The following is a 16,024-nucleotide window of genomic DNA, read 5'->3' on the forward strand; positions in this document are numbered from 1 at the left end:
GTGATATTATTTAGCGGTCAATTGTGATTTTCTTGTTGTTTGTTGTATCCATATTTTATATATTTTGTCCCTTGTTCAAATAATCTAACATTTTCCTAACTTGACTTTGGTTATATATATATTAGGATAATTTTTTATTATGTCGTGCACCCTCATCCTTATCTTTGTGTTTATATTTTAATGTAAAACTTTTATGTCCATAGGGGTAGAACTCTTATGCTATGTTTGGTTTTAAAAAATTTTGAAAAAATATAAATTAGTATTTCTATAGTTTTCATTTATTTTCCAAACAAAAACAATAATAAATCATATTAGTATAAGAAATGGGCCTGGTTTGTTCAGCCCACATTCAAGTCGCCATCAGCTTCGTTTCTATTGGGCCTAGATATTATTTCTAAAAAGGCGAGTGATCCAGTGTGGTATATGGAATCTATGGATATACTTGCACAGTTGTGACAGTATACATCATCACCAATCAATTAATCATGAACATCAACAAAGCCTACCACCGGCTTTCTCTCCTCTCGCATCACCTTCCCTTTTCTCTCTCTCCCCCTCATTTTCTCTCACTCTCTCTCCCCAGATTCACATCTACCCGTACACGTGGCCGCCTGAGAACACTCCCTTCCTGCGCCGGCGGCACCACCACTCGTGCCGCCATGTCCTCCTCCAGGTTTCTTCATCTCGTCCCTATCAACGCCGCTGCAGCCGAAGGTGACACCGGCGTCGGCTCTAATGGCTCTGTTTCGTCTACTGCCGAAGACGAAGGTGCTTTGGAAAAAGTGTTTCTTATCTATGTTCAGAGCTTTATTTATTTACTTTTTTGGGGTTTCGGATTTGATCGGACGTATTAGATTTAGTGATCATCGCATATCGTTATACTCAGTTGAATAGCTGAGGTGGTGTTTGGTTAGTTTTGTGCGCGGACTTTTCTCGCTTTTTGGAGCACAAATTGAAGTTTTTGTTCTTCCGTTTTTGTTTAATATTGATAAGCAGAAAAAGTACTCACAAATTCGAGTATTTTGTTGATTTTGAGTTTGTTTCAAGAAAATATAGGAATTGAGTGTTTGAGTTGAATTAGATTGAATTTTGAGTTTTCTTTAGACATTTTCTTGTAGCTGTTTCAGTGTATGATTGAGCTTAGGTCATTTCTAAATCCATTAAGGAGAATTACTACAGTAAGAAGCATGTATTCAATTCAACAGAATTGGATTTTTGGAATCAAATTCAGTTATATGTCAAAATTGGTTGCAGCCATATGATTGTTGATTGAGCTGGTTTTATCTCCCTCCAGTAACTCATGCATATATCGATTCATATAATGCAGAAAATTCGGCATTGGGAAGCGGTTATCGGCTGCCTCCTCCTGAAATTAAGGATATTGTTGACGCTCCACCACTTCCCGCATTGTCATTCTCACCACAGAGGGATAAGATACTATTTCTCAAGCGGAGAGCTTTACCTCCACTAGAAGAGCTAGCAAAACCCGAGGAAAAGCTGGCTGGTATTCGCATTGATGGAAAATGTAACACCAGGAGTCGGATGTGAGTAATGGGGAAGCTTTTCAGCTATGTTTTTATGCACATGAGAAGTTGGGCATTCATACACATTTATAGGATAGTTGTTTATTTGGTCTGCCTTTCTGGATATATGGACCTTTAGTGCAGTCTAAGAGGTTTGGCTTTCTCAACAACTGTTATATCCCATGTCTTCTTTCCAGAGTTCCCCAGCAAAATATTGTCCTCCAGCGACAGCAAATTGTCTAAGCCCTGAATAGGTCTCTAATTGCCTGCAGTGACTCCAAGGAGATGAATAGGCTTAGTGAATTTTGCAATTAGAGGTCATATGTATTGTGTGGGTCTGTATCTTCTTCTTTCTTCGTGACTCTTGTTGCAAGGAAAAAGTGGATTTTATTTGCTCAATATAGAAATATTAAGAACCAGGCATTTCATTGAATTGTCATGTTGATTAATTTGGGTTTTTCCCCTCTGAATTTAAGCTTGCTACATTGGTTAATACTTTAATATTCATCTTCAGGTCATTCTACACTAGTATTGGGATCCATCAGTTAATGCCTGATGGTACTCTAGGGCCAGAGAAAGAGGTACATGGCTTCCCTGATGGCGCTAAGATTAATTTTGTTAGCTGGTAATTTTCTGGAATTTGTTCTTCTTGGTACACTTTGCAAAACCTTTTGAGAGCATCTCACTGTCTGAGTCTGTTAACATTTCAATCCGATACTCTTCTTTTGTGCTGATGGATCTATTTATTTTGTTTTTCTCAAGGTCACTTAATGGTCAGCATTTATCCTTCAGCATCCGAGTTGATGAGGTAATTGATCCATTAGTTAAGATTTGAGTACTGACATCAAATCAATGTGCTTAATGTTGCTTCTCAGACAATCAATCATATCTGAGAAACCCCCACCCAGTGACCTGACTATTATAAACTTCATTTGTATTTTGATTGCTGGAATGGTTGTTTGATCCACACCTGCATCATATAAAAATATTTAATAGACAATACTAGTGAGCCTAGATAACTTGCTATGGTGAATACTTTTGGTGTGCCTCTTGTTGGGCTTTGTGGTCGTGGGGTGGGGTTGGTGTTGGGGTTCTCCTGTTGATTGATGAATCTGCTTGGTGATTTTCTTAGGCACGAGTTTAATCTAATTTTCAGATCATAACCATTATTATAATGTTTTGTTGGTTTCAAATATATTCCATTTTGGAAATTTCCTAAGAGGTACTTTAGATCCTTACTATCTTATACTCTACATGCAAATAACTATATGTCATATTCTTGTGCAGCATCCTACTTAGCTATGCAGTTTTTTCCTTATCTCCTATAAAACACTGGTCTAATTTCTAGAAATTTTTCCTGGGACAGGAGGAGAACAGTAGTAGCAAGCTTAGAATATGGGTTGCTGATGTGGAAACTGGGAAAGCTAGACCCCTTTTTCAGTCACCAGATATCCATCTCAATGCAGTTTTTGACAAGTAGATGCTAGTTTTCTATGTATGAAATTGTAATTTAGGAACATTTACCTGTAGTTTTGCTAATTCCCTTCTTCTCTTGCTTCTCAGTTTTGTTTGGGTAGATGACTCTACTCTATTAGTTTGTACCATTCCTTTATCTCGTGGAGATCCACCAAAAAAACCATTGGTTCCCTCTGGCCCCAAGGTTCAATCTAATGAGCAGAAGAATGTCGTTCAAGTAAGAACCTTCCAGGATCTGCTAAAGGATGAGTATGATGCTGATTTGTTTGACTACTATGCTACCACACAACTTGTTTTGGCTTCTTTGGATGGGACCATGAAGGAAATTGGGCCACCTGCTGTATATACATCAATGGACCCCTCGCCAGATCAGAAATACCTTTTGATAAGTTCAATTCACAGACCATATTCTTTCATTGTACCATGTGGAAGGTTTCCCAAAAAGGTAGATCTATGGACAAGTGAAGGGAAGTTTGTCAGAGAACTTTGTGATTTGCCCCTTGCTGAGGACATTCCCATTGCATTCAACAGTGTGCGAAAAGGGATGCGCTCAATCAATTGGAGGGCGGATAAGCCTTCAACACTCTACTGGTATGCAAATGAATATTCTACTCTTCTCACAGTATTCAGAACATGGAATATATTAACTTTAATGTATGGGTACAAACTTTTAATATTGACAATTTTCCAGTGAATGATTTTCAATAGCGGTCTTGAATGTTGATTAAATTCCTCCTCTCCCACTCTTTGATTCCCTCTCTGTCTCTAATGTTTTGATGAGAGTTGAAAACTCAGATGTTCCATTGAGCTTGACACTGTAAGAGTGCAAGCTGTTGATTCTGGGCAGTTCCAAATAAAATGTTATGTCAGTGTCATTTAGATTGCCGTATTTAAAAAGTAAGATTGAACAAACTCAGAGGCTGCATCATATGAATGAATGAGTCTGCATTATATGAGTGAATGATCTTTCTTCTATGAATGAACTGTAGAGCTCGGCAGTCTTAAGATTAAAATTCCTACTTTTTCATTTAGTAACATAAATGACCTAAAATCAATTTTAGAAACCCCTACTTGTTTTTAGTAATATAAATTACTCAAAAGCTATTTTAAAACACACCACAATGGTCAACCAAGCCTGAGGAATTCTTGTTTGTGCATATAATTTCAACTGCCTATTTAACTTTGTTGAGGGTCAAACACACCCAAATAATTAAACAAATTATATATTTGTGTATGTACTTACCAAGCATGAGGAATTCTTGTTTGTGCATATAATTTCAACTACCTATTTAACTTTGTTGAGGGTCATCCTAGGGTGGAGACACAAGATGAAGGTGATGCAAAAGTGGAAGTTTCTCCACGTGATATAGTTTATATGCAACCTGCTGAGCCGCTTGATGGTGAACAGCAAGCAATCTTACATAAACTTGATCTTCGATATGGGTATGAATGCAGGATGTTTATTTGATTTCTCTTTATCCTGCAAAATTTAAATAAGTAATGTCACATGCAATTCAGAGGGTTCTAACTTTGTTAGCCCTTTCTTACATTTTTTGGCAAATCATTCTTCTTGGGTATTTTTTACATATAAAGCATTCTGTTTCTATGGGATTGTGAATCTCAGAAATTAAGTAGGCAAATCCACTCACATTTATGTCCATCAACTTTGTTGTGCTATAGTTGGCTTTTTTAATCATTTAACTTTTTTGTTTCTTTTTTCTCTTTTTTTATGCCCTCACTGGGACTCAGACCTGGAATCACAATCCCATTTCAACCCCTATCGTTCCATCAACTTTGTTGAGCTATGCATGTACAATATGTGATGTAGGACAACCCTAGGATGGTTGCCTACACACAAAGGTAGGTGGACTAGGGTTTTATTTTTAGGGTGTAAGGAGAGGAACAAAGAATAAATTTTATGGTAGGGAAAATTATAAGATAAGAAATAGAGAGAGAGAAGAAACAATGAAGAAAAGATGGAAAACCTTAAGAGTCTCACTAAGGCCTTTTAGGAGTCTCACCATTGAGGGTTGCAACCTTGCAATGAAAGAAAATATAATATTATTAATATCAATCATCCCTTTGATTTACATTAATTAGCCTATTTATAGGCTTCTCTAAGAAATCAAAAGTCTATTAGGACTCTAATAACTTATTATGATTTTAATTCTAATTATAACATCCAAAGTCTACTAGGGCTCTAATAACCTATTATGACTCAAATTCTAATTATATTATAACTTAACTAGCTAATCCTAATTAGACTCCAACAAATACCAATCTTAATTCAATTCTAAATTTCTAATTAATATTTATCCTACTTAAAGTTTACTTAGGTCTTCCCTTTCCTCCTTGAATAAACTTTAAAAGGCTTTCCCCCATCAATATGTCTCTCCAGTTCTTCCAAGTCACATATTCTATCACTAAATTTGTGGATCTTTTTAAATTATCCGCTTAAAAACATTTGCATCATAGTATTTGATATCCATCATGTCAAGATGGATTACTTGCTACATCTGTTAAATTATGCAATCGATTTGTGGTCGACCATAGCTTCTTTTTCTCTTTTCCTTTTCCAAGATCTGCTGAAAGGTTTTCCAAGAATATTTAGTTGATGTATGTGTCTTTTTCCAAATCTACAGAGGGATTTCTTGGTGTGATGATTCTTTGGCTCTTGTTTATGAATCCTGGTACAAAACACGGCGAACAAGAACCTGGGTCATTTCTCCTGGTTCTGAAGATGTGAGTCCACGCATACTGTTTGATAGGTCATCAGAAGATGTATACTCTGATCCTGGTTCACCTATGTTGCGGAGAACTACTGCTGGGACTTATGTGATTGCAAAGATAAAGAAGGAAAATGATGAAGGCACATATATCTTACTTAATGGAAGTGGTGCTACACCAGAGGGGAACATCCCATTCCTTGATTTGTTTGACATGTAAGTGTCTCAAAATCATGTGTTTGTGGTGTCCCTGTATTCCCCTTTCCCTTTCCCTGCTGTCCCTCTTCCTTCTGGCTGATAATCATGGTTCCGTAGTTATCTAACACAAAGTCTTTCAGAAATACAGGTAGCAAAGAACGAATATGGGAAAGCGACAAAGAGAAATACTATGAGACTGTTGTTGCACTAATGTCTGATCAGAGTGAGGGGGATTTATATCTTAATCAGTTGAAAATCTTGACTTCCAAAGAGTCAAAAACTGAAAACACCCAATATTTCATACAGAGCTGGTTAGATAAGAAAGCATGCCAGATTACAAATTTCCCTCATCCATATCCTCAGCTGGCATCGCTACAGAAAGAAATGATCAGATATGAGAGAAAGGATGGGGTTCAACTTACTGCAACATTATACCTGCCACCAGGCTATGATCCCTCAAAAGATGGCCCTCTTCCCTGTCTGGTTTGGTCTTACCCTGGAGAATTTAAAAGCAAAGATGCTGCTGGGCAAGTACGTGGTTCTCCTAATGAGTTTGCAGGCATAGGTCCAACATCTGCTCTACTTTGGCTGGCTAGAAGGTCCAAATTTCCCTCTGTTTCCTTTGTCTTTTCTTTTTGGTGTATCCTTCATGAATTTCCTTCTATTTCTCCTTGTCAGTGACTGGTTTGGTTTAGATATTTTCAGCCAATTTCTGATTGCTCTGGGTCTTTCAGGTTTGCTATTTTATCTGGACCCACAATTCCCATTATTGGCGAGGGCAATGAAGAGGCAAATGATAGGTAATCAGATACCTCCTATTTTCCAGCATTTAAGTTTTCCATCTTACTCATACAATGTAGTCAAGTTTTCTTAATATAAACTTAAATTAGGTTAATGACATTTAACAATTCATAGAATTGAAATTTGTTTCTGTTCTTAAAAGAGCACATTTTCCACACGGTGATGGTTGTTTTGTGAAAAGAATTTGCAAAGCAGTTATGAAAGCTTTTGCACCTGGAAAAGCTTAGAGATGGCCTCTGAAGTGGGAAATGGAGTAGGAAAAACGGGAAATGTGGAATCCCAGAAATGCATGAGAAACAAGGTGAACTAACATTATTAATGTCAATATTGGTAGGAGCAAAAAACAAATATGGGTTTTCTTAATCTTTGGGCATGGTCCAATTTGCTTATAGCTCTTGGCCCTTCTTCTATTGTAGATTTTGTGTTTTGGATAGGGTCTTGTTGAGGGGTGCCCTTTTTTGTTGTCATTCTTCGTTTTTTTTGGTGGCGTCTTAGGTGCCCATTGTATACACCCTGTATGCTTTGGGGCACTTTTCTGGCGCTTCATTTATTAATGTGCACTCTCTTTACCTATAAAAAACAAAAAAATGGGTTTTCTTAAACCATGAGGAATAAAGACTATTTGATACAGAATTGGTAGATATAGTTGGAAAGCTGGTATGAAAGAAATTCTTTCCCTAAGCTACTCTCATCATTTTGTACTACTAGCAACTGGGATAATATCTATTAGAAATCAACGATGTTGCTTAACATGGTATAATGGTACTGAGACATAATGAACCTTTTCAGATCTGTTTCTTCGAATTTCTCTTATTCATTTCCCTTGTTGACACTCCTTGCCACTCTATGAATCCTGCATTCAATAAGATGTATGTGCTGTTTCTGTTGCTCTTCCATGTATATTTCATGCCCTCCTTTCCTCCAAATTCTCTCGTAAGAAGTTACTGATCTTTTGTCATTATGTTTTTCAAGAGTATTTGTAGACTTCTAACATGATCAATGAAGGTGTGCGTCCATCTCTTGATCTCATTCTGGAACCAACAAAGATTGGAATCTCTCATTATTATGTCTCTTCTCACAACAATTGATTTTTCTGCAAAGTACAGAAATTATACTAGTATACACCGAGCTTCTTTTTCTCCTCCAGCTTTTTTACTTTGTCTTTTGTAAAAGGATTAGTACTTTGCTTTTGTTTGGAGGCTGAAAACATGCATTTAATTGGTTTTCTTTGTTGACTAGTAAAGAGGTTTCACAAAACTAGTTTCTCTATTTGAACCATATGTGTTGATCAGGTATGTAGAGCAACTGGTTGCGAGTGCAGAGGCTGCGGTGGAAGAAGTTATTCGGCGTGGTGTAAGCTCCTTTACTCTTCTCTGTAGGAATGTTATTAGGAAGGTTCTGAGGTAGAATTTTAATCAGAGCTTTTGTGGTGTACTGAAGGTGGCTCATCCAAACAAAATTGCTGTTGGGGGTCATTCCTATGGGGCATTTATGACTGCAAACCTCCTAGCACATGCCCCTCATCTGTTCTGTTGCGGAATTGCTCGTTCTGGTGCTTACAACAGAACACTTACACCTTTTGGCTTTCAGGTAGCACACTGGTTAGAATGGCTAAAATTTTGTTCTACTTCTAATTTCTTTTCTGCAGCTGAATGGACATATTTTTTTAAAGAAATTATGTTAGCATTCATGGCAGTCTCTATAGTTTCTTGTCTCAGTATGATTTAGTTATTATCTTTTGCCATGTAGAATGAGGACCGAACACTCTGGGAAGCCACTGACACTTATGTAGAGATGAGCCCTTTCATGTCAGCTAATAAAATCAAAAGGCCTGTCTTGCTTATCCACGGAGAAGAAGACAATAATCCAGGGACACTTACGATGCAGGTAAAAGAAAAGGTTTCTTTTTGTTCAACTTCTTAAGATGTTGCTAATTAACTGATTGATAAGCACAACTTTTACATGGAAGTAATTTCTTTTTCAGATTTTCATTTTTAAGTACTATTCCAAAAACTGATTTTAAGTAGGTTAAAGTTGGTAAAGTAGTTCTTTTCTTCCAATCTTGTTTACTTGACACATAATTTGTACTCTCAAAAACAATGCAGTCAGATCGTTTCTTTAATGCTCTGAAAGGTCATGGTGCTCTTTGTCGCCTGGTGATTCTTCCCTTTGAGAGCCATGGCTATGCTGCAAGGGAGAGTATCATGCACGTCCTTTGGGAAACAGATAGGTGGCTACAGAAACATTGTGTATCAAACACTACCAATGTGAATGAAAATCTTGATACATGTAATGATGAGGCAAAGGAAGAAATTACTGATCCGGAAAGCAAGACAGTTCCTGCCAGCGGGGGAGGCAACCCAGAGCTGGCAGAGTCAGAGCATGAAGGATTTCACCCTAGGGCTAGGGCATCATTATGGTAACTTCTTCTACCTTGAGAATAAAATAAAGAAAATCTCCAACCACTATTCTTTTATGATTGCTTTCAGTTTAATAGTAGAATCTAAGTAACATCTTAGGTTAACAATCCTTGTGCAAAAGTGGGAATTTCCATATTGTATTGAATGGATCAATGCAGATGCTGACTAGTGAAGGATAACTGCTGGAGCTTCAGTTCAATGCATAAACAGGGGTCCCAGCATCATGGTTGCACCAAGGTACATTAGTTTGAATGATCTAAATCACTGTTCCCTAAGATTATTTTCGCCCAAACAATCTGTTTCTAAATTGATGCAATGATGCCTGTTGACAAATCATCTCTGTATAACTCCATCGGCTTGCATATGAATTCCCACAAACCTCACATAGAATAGTCTTTATAATCAGGTTTGGCATCTGTTAACCATTGATGAGCTTGAGATCAGGGAAGAAATTGAGCAGATGGAACAATTTATTTGATGAAGTGTATATGCATTTCAATCAAATTTGTACTTTACGAAGGGGAGAATATGTATTTTATGGACCACAGAAGTCATTGTTGGTTTTCAATAATATTGGATTCTGAAAAAAATGATTATTCCTGCTCTCGTTCTTCACTAACTCATGTGTTACAAGCCCTATCAAAATGCAGCTGACCCTTTACAAGAAAGGGCTCCAAACTGATAATTAACCCTTGCTTTCCGGGGCTTGAAAAATATAAACTAGTGCTGGAAAAAGGGTAACGGTTCGTATTCACAGGGAAACTAATAACTGCTGGTAAGCTGCTTTTTACAATCCATAGGTGACAGATGAACTGCTTCCTATCGATTTCTCTTGAAGTTACTTCCTGTTGTGGAAAATTCTATCAGATTAAGAGTGTATTTGATAGTAATTTTAGGAAGTAACACTTGGAAATTTTTATCAAATTCACCCTAAACAGCTCAAAGCTCAATTAATTGGTGATGGATTGTTCTATTGTTTTGGGGACTTATGAGTAAAGCCCAATTGGAGACGCCCTTTGCGACTGCTTGTCTGTCACCATTTAATCCTAATCCTAGCGAAATAACGAGTCCTAAAAGAATTTTTAGATCTCTTTGCCTATATATTTATCCCTCACCTGCCCTCTTATCAGAAGAACAGAGAATGGTTCTAGAGTCATGGACGTGGGTGATTTCAATGATATTCTCACACACTGCGAGCATTTAGAGGCATTTCGAAGTATTGTAAGACCATCCAAATGTAAATTGACTTCAAATATGGACTAAATTGCTCGACAATTGCCCTACCAAATCTTGAGCCATTTTCAATCAGAAGCATCCGTGAGTTATTTGGGTTGACCTTGCTTAAAACATAACTACATAAGTACAAGTGGTTTAGATGGTCATCCTTTATCCCATTGATGCCCCCGATCATTAGTCAGGCTAAGTGTGGGCTGTCCTAACCATTCTGTCCAGGTTGGTGTAAACACCGTTTAAAATATTTAGTATATACACTTGCCCGTCGAACCCTAGTTAGCAACTTAAACAACAGCGGAAGGTAGGCAATAAAATATTAAAATTAAAGATATAACAGTGTGCACATGTGACTACAAATCCACACAATCAATCCTGCAAATACAGCTCATCAGGCTGACAAACAACCTATGATTATTTGCATGTGTTCCCCATTATTTTCCCAGATAGTAAAGCAACCCCAACTAAAACCCAGAAAGCTTCATTAACATTAAGAGATGTAGATCACTAGTTTTCACTTTTCAGACACTTAGAAGAAGAAATTTATTATTCTTCAGTAACAACAGTGCACTCTCCCTTGCCCTGCATGTCATAAAACATCTTATATTGCCTCTGCAGATTCCAGTGATACATCTTCCACAACCCACCTGCCGCCAGCGCAACTACCGCTCCCACGGCTATCTCCTTCACCACACTTGGTCCTTTCAGGGTCACATGAGCGATCCTAGGCATTCTCCTTCTCTTGCTGCCTCCTCCTAATATAAGACATGTAAGAAAAAAATTCTACACATTCTTCTCGTTTTGATGTCAAATACTTAGACATGGAACAATTGTCAAAATTGAAAGATCAGAACCCAAAAAGCAATTTACATAGAGGAGCAATAAAAAATAAAAAAATAAAAAAATAAAAAAATAAAAAAAAAATAAAAAATAAAAAATAAAAAAATTATTAAGCTAGGGTTGTACCTCAGAAATCGAGTAAAAAGACTTTTGTTTGCTTTAGAACAAATTTGAGAATGAATAATATAAACTGGGTTTTTTTTTTTTTTTTTAAAGATATTGAAAATGAAGAATCAGATTTCAGGTTGCTTTTATGGAAATGATGAAATTAATTATATTAAAAATAAAGAAAGAAATGGCTCATCCCTTTGAAAGGCCAGGTGGCACCATTAATATTTCCAATTTTTTTCTTCTCTTTTTTTAGAAATCAAGACAAATTTAGAATTAATTTTCATTCAAGTAATATATCTGATAAAATTAGGAACCACCTATATTATGCCAAATGATTATTATCCATTTTTAAAAATTATATTTATGAATTATTATGGGAAGAAATAAATATTTCTAGAATTTTATTTTTTTCTTTCATTAAAATTTTCTTATATTTGGTTTTTTGTGAAAAAAATTAAATATAATTAGAAATTTATGTATTTTAAAATTATTTAATTTTTATATAATGAAAAAAATAAATAAAATAAATTTAAAAAACATATAAAAATAATTTATTAATTTTAAATTTATTTTTTATTTTCCTTTACGTTCATTTTCATTTCATTTTTCTTTCTCATTTTCTTTCAGAGCCTTTTAATTTTTTCCCGAGAATCCATTTGAAAATGAGATAAAAACAAATCCACTAAGAGAAACAACATTAATATTTGAAGTTGTTTTCTTATTAAAATTCAATATTTATTAAATTTTTAAAATTTTGAAAAACCATTTAAAGTGATTTATGGACAATTTTTTTTAAAATCATTTATTATTATTTAATACTATCAATACATTTATTTTAGATTATATCTAAATAATGAATAATCCTCTATAAAAATATTTACAATAAAAACATTTTACTAAAAAAAATGTCAAAAATAAAAATATTTTAATTAAAATCACTCCCAAAATCACACTCTTATTTTATTTTTTATTAATAAGTTGTATATTAAATCACATCATTTTGCACATTATGGATTATTTTATTTCCACTTGCTAAAATAAATATTTTCTTGGTCAAAGTATGTCTGTGAAATTCAGCAAATAAGTTGAGCCACCCAGTTACAATTTATACCTTAATTTCAAAATTAACTCACTTCACCTAACCTATTATCTGAATTAAAAAAAAAAAAAACAAATAGTAGTATTCAAATATCACTTAAAATTTTAATTTTAATTTAAATTTAAATTTTGTTTTTTTATCAATGTAATTAATGATTTTTATTTTTATATATAAACACTAATAATACTTATTTTTTTTCCACACATTAAATAACTTAAATAGCAGAAAATGGAAAAAAAAATATAATTATAAAAAAATCACTGATTTAATCCTTAATTACCATTTTAATATTTTTTTCCACAAATATGTATATATATATATTTTTTCAAAAAAATTTATGAAACCTTAAAGCAGTTTGGGATCCTTTTTCCTCTCCCAAGTTTTGAGTGGCCCCACACCAAACACCTTCTATACTCTCAGTCTCTCTACAAATACTCCCAAAAAACCCTCCATTTCAATCTCCCTGATTTCTATCTTATCTTTCTCCCACAAGGATGGTGTCGTTTCTCTGTTCTACCAAATCTCTCTTCATCTTCTTCATCATCTCCGCTATTCCCGTGGCTTACATCATCTCCGTCGAGCGAGCGGAGCCCTCCACCCATGTCTACCACTACCACAGCTCCGGCTGGTTGCGGGAGTGTGCCAAGTGGGACGATCTCGACCGTCGATTCATCGTCTCTCTTTTCGAGGGCGGCGTCGCCCTGGTTGAGGTGCCGGACGGCCACTCCCCGGGTACCATCTTGGAGGAAATCATCGTTGTCAAAGAGCCTGAGTTGGCCGGAAACGCCTCGCTGGGAATCGCCGTTGACCGGAGGAGGAACCGGGTGCTGGTTGTCAACGCTGACGTGATGCGAAACCGGTATGGCTCGCTCGCGGCATACGATCGGTCTACGTGGCGGCGGTTGTTTCTCAGCCAGCTCAGTGGCCCAGGTACGTCTCCCATTATCAGACTGAACTGTGCTCGATGTCTACTGTCTCCTGCAGTCCTTTGGGGTAGTTTCAGTGTTTCAGAATTGGTCGTCCATGGCTTTTAGTTTTTGGTTTTGTAAAGACAGGATTACCCTCCATACCAATCCAAAAGAGAAGAGTCCTTGGAGGTCAAAACTGTCTTTACATGTTACAGATTCTATCATATTTTTCTATAAATTTAAAGTTCTTCGTAGACTTCAATACTTCAGCAGTATTGATGTGTGGTTAAGGTTTTAGAAAAGATGGAGTCACATCAAAGGCCTTTTCTTTGTCCTTCTTGGGTTGGGTGGCTCACCCTACCCACCTCACATGCATTCAAAAGGTTCTACACTCAAAACTTTAGTTTTATATGATTGTGATTATAATAATACGCCTTGAAATAATCGCTACTAGTGCTTTGAAAAACTAGCACACTCAGGTCTATAAATTGACTTGCTACACGATGGCAGCTTCTTTTCTTTTGCTGCCCCCATTCACATTCACTTGCCAAGTTCTTCTGTTCCCTAGATGGGTTTGTTTGGCTTCAAATACTATTTTTAGTATTTGAGAAACATTTTACAAAAAGTTGAAGGCTTGTTTGGTATTAATGTATTTGTTAGCCGTCATTGGCTCATTACTCCTCCTCTTTTTGGTCGTTCACCCACCTCATTTATGTATTCTCATGGTACGGAAAGCATACTCAAAGTTATAAGAGTACGAGTTGGAATTGTTTTTAACCTTATTCAATAACTTTTGAGCCAAGATGGGATTGGGTTTCGCCCCAATCTTGTCCCGTTTATTCGAAATAATTCTTATTCCTTCCTCATTTTAAAAATTAAACGGAACAGGGTGAGACGGATATGATAAATTCTCATATCCGTCTCGCCCGATTAACTTTTTTTTTTATTTTTATTTTTTAAAATTACTTTTAAATTTTTTAATTACATTAAAATAAATATATTTTTATAAATAATTAAATTATTATAAATTTTTATAATTTATTTTATTATTATCTATATATTAAAAATAGTAAAATAAAAATTAAATTAAATTAAATTTTAAAATTAAAATTAAATTAAATTTATATATAATTGGGACGGGACGGGGCAATATCCGATCCAAACCCACCTTTGGTTTAAAAAAAATTCCCAAATCCCTTTATTAAAATTGAATTCCGTCCATTAGGGGTGGGGCGGGCACTCGAAAAAACCCGCCCCCCATCCCTAATTCGAGCCAATTTTAGAAATAATTTTTTTAAAATAGTTTTTTAAAACGGTTCTTTAATGCTTTTTTAGAATGTCGAAATGTTTTTAATTTGTTTTCATATTTTTAGAAATAATTTTTATATGTAATGTTTTTATAATTATTTTTTAAAACGATCCCTATGAAATATGTGAAAATAATTGTAAACAACTAAATAATGTTATTTGAAAACACCATTTTGTAATTGCTAAATGCTTTTTTTTTTTTTTAGAGAATAGAAAATTGTTATTGAAAACAATTGTAAGTTTGGTAATTTTTGTATAGAAAACAATTTTTTTTAAGAATTTGTTTTAAAAGTTGGCATTTTTGGTGACATATTTGATTTTTTTTAAAGAAAAATTGTATAAATATAAAAAATGGTTGAAAATAAAACATTACAAATAAATATTATCTTTAAAAAATATTTGGAAAAAAAAAAAACATTTCAAGTTTTCAATCAAACCTTTTTATTCTAGAAAATATTTTTTGAAAAATATTCTTAAAAAAACTATTTTTTAAGAAAAACATTCCAAACAGGCCCTAACACTCTAGGGAAATGAGAAGGGGAAAGAAAGTAAGTTCAATCGTGCCAATCTCTGAAAATGAAGTTAACATCCAAGTAGTAGTTAGAACATGAAAGTTCGCATGGCCCTGTATTAATGTATTTGTTACTTAACTGTGATTTTGCAATGGTGCCAGGCGATGAGAAAAGCTTTGCAGATGATGTTGCAGTGGATGAGGAAGGTAATGCATATGTTACAGACGCCAAAGCCAATAAAATCTGGAAGGTTGGGGTGGATGGAGAGATCCTCTCCATCATCAGAAGCCCCCTCTTCACCCCGAAAGAGTGGTACAAAACCTTGGTGGGGCTCAATGGTGTAGTTTACCATCCAAACGGCTACTTACTTGTCATTCACACCTTCTCTGGGAACCTGTTGAAGATTGAGATAGAGAAAGAAGAAGTTAAGCTAGTTAAGGTAGGTGGAGGTAAACTGGTGTTTGGAGATGGGTTAGAGCTAATATCTCCAACTAAGCTTGTGGTTGCCGGGAACCCTTCTGGGAGATTGGTCGAGAGCTCCGACGAATGGGAGACGGCCACCGTCACTGCCAAGTACTCTGGACCGGCACATCGGTTGGCAACTGCAGCAACTGTGAAGGATGGGAAGGTATACCTAAATCACCTGCTTGGAATGGGATACCCTAGGAAGACACATGCACTTGTGGAGGCAGTTTTCTCTGCTTACTGAGGCCTAAAACCCAAGTGTTATATAGAGGATATTATTGTCATGTTTGATAAAGCCAATGATTCTGTCGAAGGTTTAGGTTTGGTACAAATCACTATGTATCGATGAACAATATTGTTATTACTTTGAGTCAAAAGCTGTGTTTCTATATTTCTGTTATCCAATA

At 35.5% G+C, this 16,024-nt stretch overlaps 2 protein-coding genes and 1 non-coding gene across 4 annotated transcripts; 2 read left to right on the forward strand and 1 right to left on the reverse strand.

The window, feature by feature from the left end:
* The first annotated feature begins 440 nt into the window (after positions 1-440).
* LOC100243431 (probable glutamyl endopeptidase, chloroplastic) lies at positions 441-9,480 on the forward strand. Of its 2 annotated transcripts, XM_010653940.3 has the most exons (15): positions 441-768; positions 1,328-1,544; positions 2,038-2,148; positions 2,286-2,331; positions 2,890-2,999; positions 3,087-3,590; positions 4,314-4,442; positions 5,642-5,941; positions 6,064-6,522; positions 6,658-6,723; positions 8,017-8,077; positions 8,165-8,314; positions 8,474-8,611; positions 8,830-9,143; positions 9,303-9,380. In XM_010653940.3, coding segments are annotated over exons 1-15 (2,889 nt in total). In that variant the 5' UTR covers positions 441-485; the 3' UTR covers positions 9,304-9,380. The 2 variants fall into 2 exon arrangements, with proteins under 2 accessions (XP_010652242.1, XP_010652241.1); XM_010653939.3 differs by having other exon boundaries at positions 452-768; positions 8,830-9,480.
* A 1,199-nt stretch (positions 9,481-10,679) lies between these two features.
* On the reverse strand, positions 10,680-11,399 carry LOC100265753 (uncharacterized). The gene is made up of 2 exons (XR_009466008.1): positions 11,341-11,399; positions 10,680-11,129 (listed from the first exon to the last, which is right to left on the reverse strand). It is a non-coding gene; the product is annotated as an uncharacterized LOC100265753 (transcript).
* A 1,369-nt stretch (positions 11,400-12,768) lies between these two features.
* Positions 12,769-16,017, forward strand: LOC100252201 (uncharacterized). Its single transcript, XM_002276743.5, has 2 exons — positions 12,769-13,354; positions 15,314-16,017. The coding sequence occupies exons 1-2, from the start codon at positions 12,919-12,921 to the stop codon at positions 15,859-15,861; spliced, it is 984 nt and encodes a 327-aa protein (XP_002276779.1). The 5' UTR covers positions 12,769-12,918; the 3' UTR covers positions 15,862-16,017.
* Positions 16,018-16,024: the final 7 nt, after the last annotated feature.

This window comes from Vitis vinifera, chromosome 7, assembly GCF_030704535.1.
Source record: "Vitis vinifera cultivar Pinot Noir 40024 chromosome 7, ASM3070453v1".
In the NCBI taxonomy this organism is placed as follows: domain Eukaryota; kingdom Viridiplantae; phylum Streptophyta; class Magnoliopsida; order Vitales; family Vitaceae; genus Vitis; species Vitis vinifera.

Coding starts and splice junctions, on each gene's coding strand:
- LOC100243431 (XM_010653939.3), top strand. CDS start 486: ATGAACATCAACAAAGCCTACCACCGGCTTTCTCTCCTCTCGCATCAC. Junction 3,000..3,086: donor CTCAATGCAGTTTTTGACAA/GTAGATGCTAGT, acceptor CTTGCTTCTCAG/TTTTGTTTGGGTAGATGACT. Junction 6,523..6,657: donor CTACTTTGGCTGGCTAGAAG/GTCCAAATTTCC, acceptor TGGGTCTTTCAG/GTTTGCTATTTTATCTGGAC.
- LOC100252201 (XM_002276743.5), top strand. CDS start 12,919: ATGGTGTCGTTTCTCTGTTCTACCAAATCTCTCTTCATCTTCTTCATC. Junction 13,355..15,313: donor CAGCCAGCTCAGTGGCCCAG/GTACGTCTCCCA, acceptor CAATGGTGCCAG/GCGATGAGAAAAGCTTTGCA.